Raw genomic sequence first — 6,088 nt, forward strand, 5'->3', positions numbered from 1 at the left:
GGTCATAGCCGACATAGCACATGCAATCTAATATGTACCACACGAGCTAGCACACCTTACTAGTGAATCCTCATATGATTACATAGTTTTACTTATGGTCCATCCATTCGCCCGAGCAATCCTCTAATGAGGTCTTGTGCTCAAGACTTGTCGGATAGATCTTTGAAGTGTCTCTTGGTATTATTCCTACAGCGACAAAAAGTTTTTTTCAGATAGACCTGTGCACATTATGTCATGATAAAGCATCACAAAATGCAATCTCATTTTAAGGTGACAATGAATCTATTGTTAAGGTATCTCCAGGCCCGACACTAAGCTTGCATGCATCCTTGAGGAAAATGCTTGGCTAAAAGCATATGAGCTCCATAGCAAGATAAATCGTGGAGACACAATACAGACAAATGGTATCATTCAAGGCATCTGGTAGAGAAATTTGACCTAGAATATAGGTCTAATCATGCAAAATTCCTACATAATGTATGACATTGTTACAGGAAATGTTGGAGCAAACACTATCGCATATTCAAGAGGAATTAGTGTCATAATTCTTTTTTTAAACTCATGTGACTACTTCACTCATTACCACATGTATAATGTTGTGTGACATCACACCTTGTATAGTTCCATTCATTTGTCTAGCTACAAGGTTTTGTCCGTATACCGAGTTTCCTTGGAAAGAGCAGAATATTATAAGTTTGATAGTTGAATGTGTAGACCCTGAGGTATATTCCTCCCAGAAAATGCTACTCCACCAATTTGCTTCTACATAGCATGTCATATATATTTAGGCCACTTGAAGACAAATTACAGCCATCCCCTGTGGTGGCTAAAATAATCCAAATATTGACACTCCCTTTCCCTTGACGCGAAGCAACCTCTGAGCCATCAAACACTCTCCTTCCCACTTCCCTCATCTTACCAACACCATTAAGATCCTCATTGTTTTCTCAATCGCATTCACCGATACAATATATCACTTGGGCAAAGGTATAAAATGAAGAAGACTAAAATCAAACTGTCGCAAACATCCAAGCAAGAATATATAGCCAATAACCTATTCTTTGCACTTTGCAAACTCATGCAACGGCAAACATTAACAGATGTTTGTCCATCAACTAAACAAGCCACATTTCCTGCTAAATGAAACCAGGGAAGGTCATCATATACACGAACTTCCAAATTAAAGAGGCGTAGAACTAATCGACAAGCTTTATCCAACATTTCACACAATTGCTCCCAAGGAGACGAGCTTTATCCAGCTATTTACAAAATTGCTCTCCCATACGCTGCATAAAACATATCCATGTCCCCTTTCATAGGTGAGCTCCCCTCCCTCTCACTATAAACAAGGTGACTAGTCACAACAGCATACATAACGATGAGAAAGTGAGTGGTATGGCCCAATAGTCAATATACCTCTACGGAATAGGAAACCAAATGTCAACTTTAGCGGCCCACATATACAAAAGACAGTGCATAGTTAGCAGCTTCTCTTAAAATACCCTCAAGAACTCCATTTTCCAAAATGAACATTTATTGGCTGCAACACAAACCTGTTTCCTTCTGAACCTGAACAACCCCTACAAGACAACTCACTTGACAAAAAGTTGTACACCTCACTTGACCGACACAATGACAAGGGGACAGAAACCTGCCAATGATTAAGGAAACAGCTTCACTCCTTAATTAGAAAGCAAAATGATTGGACCTTTGTTACACCTCCAAGCCCAGCAGAAAAAATACAAAAACTTGCGGCCATTTGTGCCACAATCCAGCATATGGGCAACCATCCATTGGACTAAAATCCATCCCAATCAGAACATCTCAAATCAATTAGGTTATTACTACAAAACTGCAGAGTAAATACAAAAGTATATTTACATCACCTCCTTGGCATTGGCAACCACATTGTCCACAGTCAAACCAAACTTTTTGTAGATGGTACCAGCAGGTGCACTGGCACCAAAGTGGTCAATGCCTATTGCTTTGCCTTTGGAGCCTACATACTTCTCCCAACCGAATGTAGAACCAGCTTCGACACTCACTCTGGAAGTCACGGCTGCAGGGATAACACTCTCTTTGTATTCAGCACTTTGTTCTTCAAACAACTCCCATGATACCATTGAGACAACTCTCACAGTTTTGCCCTCCTTCCTGATGACTTCGGCTGCTTTGTAGGCAATCTCTAGTTCAGATCCTGTTCCGAAGAGGATCAAGTCAGGCTTGTTTCCAGAAGCGTTGCAACTGATGGTATAGCCTCCTTTCTCTACTCCTTCAATAGATGTCCCAGGTAGATGGGGGAGCTTTTGGCGCGAGAGCGCAAGAATTGAGGGCCGTTTTCTACTCTCCACAGCCACCTTGTATGCACCAGCAGTCTCATTTCCATCAGCAGGTCGCAACATCAAAATATTGGGCATGGCTCTGAAGCTTGCCAGATGCTCTATGGGTTGATGGGTTGGACCATCTTCTCCCAAACCGATAGAGTCATGTGTCATAACATAGATCACTCCGGCCTCAGAAAGAGCAGAAATTCGCATGGCACCTCGCATGTAGTCAGTGAACACAAAGAATGTGGCACAATATGGAATCAGTCCACTTCCATGGAGTGCAATGCCATTGCAAATAGCTCCCATACCATGTTCCCTAACACCAAACCTAAGATTGCGCTCTGCTGGTGTGTTTTTCTGAAAGTCTCCAAACATTTTAAGTAAAGTCATGTTTGAGGAAGCCAGATCTGCACTGCCTCCTAGAAGACCAGGAAGGACCTTCACAAGAGCATTGAGGCAAGCTTGGGAAAGGTTGCGGGTAGCATCACCAGCTGACTCAGGGGTGTATTTCTGCATTAAAAAGGGACATGTAACCACAGTATAAAAACAAAATTATGACCTGGTCCACAAGGTTACCATCAGGATAATAAATCATGAAAGCACAGTATGACTAGTTACATACAGGTAAGGCATCAACCCAGCCAGCTGGAAGTTCTCCACTTAGCAAGCTTTTGAACTCTGCAGCTTCTTGGGGGTATTTCTTCTCATAAGCAGCAAGATCCTCCTGCCATTTGGCCTCGAATTCTGCTCCAAGCTTGGTGTGCCGACTCCAGTGACTACAAGTAAAACTTATCTTGATCGAAATACACATACATCTCAAATACTACAGAGTATAAGTGACAAGCTGCACACCTTTTCACATCTTCGGGTACAAAGAAAGGCTCATACGGCCAACCCAAGTTCTGGCGTGTGGCGTCCACCTCCTTCGCACCAAGAGCGCTACCATGAACACTGTAAGAATTTGCCTTGTTGGGTGAGCCATATCCAATCGTTGTTGTCACCTGGTACAATTGGTCACATACAGACAATGTCATACACTTGACCAACTCAGAATGAAAAAGAAAAACCAAGAAGAAAAATTAACCTTTATAAGAGTAGGCTTGTCAGTCACAGCTTTTGCATCTGCAATAGCCTGTCTAATGGCATCATAATCTGTGTTACCGTTTCTGACCCAAATAATGTGCCAGCCAAGGGCTTCAAATCTCTGATCAACATTCTCAGTAAAAGCAATATCTGTATCACCATCAATAGAAATATGGTTGTCGTCATAGAAAGCAATCAGCTTTCCAAGACCCCAGTGTCCCGCAAGAGAGCATGCTTCATTTGACACGCCCTCCATGTTGCACCCATCTCCCACAATACAGTACCTGATACCCAAAAAGATTCATAAGACAACATGACAAAGTGCTTGCAATGACTAAGAGTGAAAAAGGCGGCACTGCCTTTTAGACGATGTAAGGCATGCAATATCATCAGAAACATCTACAAAACAGACACTTTTTCCTGATACTCAAAGCCCAAGCAAGGTCTCTAAAATTCCTGTACAATCCCACGCCCTGAAATCTCTAGATGTGCCAAAATTAGAACATCATCAATAACTAGAAATACAGTCATCAGAACTTGCCGGCTACATGGTGTTCCAAATAAGACATGACACTGGACCTGTAAAAATCTCTTCTCCAAAAAAGACCTACGTGTAGTGATCCACAACAGTGGCATCTGGCTTGTTGAAGCGGGCAGCCAGGTGCTTCTCGGCCAGAGCTAATCCAACGGCATTGCAAATACCTTGGCCAAGGGGCCCTAAACACAAAAACCAAGCATAAATTCAACTGAGGGTCGTTCAATGACACATTTTCAAAAAACTCGACAGAATGTTTAGGACCAAACCTGTAGTAACCTCCACACCAGGCGTCTCAAAGTTTTCAGGATGCCCAGGAGTTCGGCTCTCCCATTGCCTGAATTGCTTCAGATCTTCCTCCTGAAAAGCATATGAACAATGTCAGAATGTGCGTTTCCTGAGGTCCATAACCAATAGGTTAAAGGGGTAAGATTGGACCTGGACGCTGTCGTAGCCGGCAAGATGAAGAAGTGCATACTGCAACATGCAACCATGGCCCGCAGAAAGGACGAACCTGTCGCGATTGAACCAATAGGGATTTTTTGGGTTGTATCTCATGATCTCGTCATACAGAATGTGGCCCATCGGAGCACACCCCATGGGAAGACCTGGGTGTCCAGAGTTAGCCTTCTCAACTGCATCAACGGCCAAGAATCGGATAGTATTGATGCTCTTCTCCACCAACGAGACATCGGTCTTGGGGGGAGCCTCCACGGCTGCCGTTGCAGTGACATGATGCGCCTTCCTGCTGCCACTGCTTCTCTTCTTCTTCTCTTGGGTGTGGTGGGAAGGAAGCGGGGAGGAGGCTAGCTTGAGACCCGAGAATTTGGCGAAAGGAGAGGAGCAATTGATGTGATCTGGGGCAGGGGAGGTGGAGGAGTGGGCAGAGAGGGAGGAGACACAGGCGGCCGTGAGGGAGGATGCGGTAGCTGCAGCCATGGCGTCCCGACGGTCTCTGCAACCAAGCTTTCTCTTTCCCCTGCGAAAAGATGATGATCTCGAGGGAGACGACAGCACAGAGAGAGGCCGGTGGAGATCAAAATGTTTAGTTTTAAGAGGGGGTGGGCTAATTTGAGAACAACGTGTGGATGAAGGACCTTGCCTTATCAACCACCACATATTCTACGCCCTTTTGTGGACAAAAAAGTGGATAGGAATTGCACTTTATAAATCATAAGAGCTTGCAAAAGGCCTGGTAAAGCACCCAAGGATCCAAACTTTGATTCCAGGTGCAAGTTAGCATGATGCCATCTAAATACCATGCATCACTCCTAGCTCTATCGAATTGGACATAGTTGTATTTCACATCCACAACCCTGCCTTGGCTCCACTTTTCGACAACAAATTCTTGACTTCAAATCTAAATATGTCCCTGAGATGAGAAATTTGCATTACGTTGCTTAGGCTAACACTCTTACGAGTGAAAAGAACAATACTCTCTACACATTTGAGAAGAGTCATGCCATTGTATGATTCCTAGAGTGCACTAAAGGCTGCAATTACATTGGTAGAAGAATAATAGACAAACGAGATGAGTTGATCGTGCACATCATGGTCTAAATAAAGTTCAGATCAATCCATAGCATTACTCACATACAAAAGGTATAGATCAAAGATCACATTTCAAACTATGTAGCTCTTTTGGAGAAGGATAGATCTGTAGCGCAGACGAGCTGGAGGCTGCCTTGGGAGGGGAGATCCTTCCAGTTCTTGCTTGGTCGTGCAAGGGTTTTGGCTCCCGTTCTTATTTCTTGTTGTGGGGATGGGTGGCTTCCTAATCTTCTCTTCGAAGAGCTTCCTGCACACCACAACTTGGTGGTCTCTCAGTTTCTTTGTTCGAGCTTGTGGATGTGAAGCTTAGGGGTCTGCGTCTACCTGGTGGCAACAGGGGGCTTGTGGTGGCACCCCCTTTCTTCTCTAGTTCTGGGTGCACTACGATGGGGTCAAGGATAGTCTTTGGCTTGGATCCGGGCAAGTACATGTGCTCGGTGGCTCCGTTTTGGTTTGTTTGTATTTGTGTCTTTGCTTGCTAATGTTGGGGCTGCCACCCCGACACTTTAGGTTGGGGTGGTAGCCCATTCAATATTTTGATGGTGGTTGTTTGATGCAAGATCGACTCATGTTGATGGTATAATTTTGATTA

General features: G+C 44.0%; 1 protein-coding gene across 1 annotated transcript; it reads right to left on the minus strand.

Annotated features, from left to right (window-relative positions):
- Positions 1-1,661: 1,661 nt before the first annotated feature.
- Positions 1,662-5,016, minus strand: LOC147460848 (transketolase, chloroplastic). Its single transcript, XM_086508537.1, has 7 exons — positions 4,384-5,016; positions 4,215-4,305; positions 4,022-4,127; positions 3,412-3,694; positions 3,180-3,328; positions 2,950-3,103; positions 1,662-2,837 (listed from the first exon to the last, which is right to left on the minus strand). The coding sequence occupies exons 1-7, from the start codon at positions 4,882-4,884 to the stop codon at positions 1,878-1,880; spliced, it is 2,244 nt and encodes a 747-aa protein (XP_086364663.1). The 5' UTR covers positions 4,885-5,016; the 3' UTR covers positions 1,662-1,877.
- Positions 5,017-6,088: the final 1,072 nt, after the last annotated feature.

The sequence above is a fragment of the Adiantum capillus-veneris genome, chromosome 3, assembly GCF_014529385.1.
Source record: "Adiantum capillus-veneris isolate H3 chromosome 3, ASM1452938v2, whole genome shotgun sequence".
Taxonomy (NCBI): domain Eukaryota; kingdom Viridiplantae; phylum Streptophyta; class Polypodiopsida; order Polypodiales; family Pteridaceae; genus Adiantum; species Adiantum capillus-veneris.

Coding starts and splice junctions, on each gene's coding strand:
- LOC147460848 (XM_086508537.1), bottom strand. CDS start 4,884: ATGGCTGCAGCTACCGCATCCTCCCTCACGGCCGCCTGTGTCTCCTCC. Junction 4,306..4,383: donor CCGGCTACGACAGCGTCCAG/GTCCAATCTTAC, acceptor TATGCTTTTCAG/GAGGAAGATCTGAAGCAATT. Junction 4,128..4,214: donor TGGTGTGGAGGTTACTACAG/GTTTGGTCCTAA, acceptor TTTTGTGTTTAG/GGCCCCTTGGCCAAGGTATT.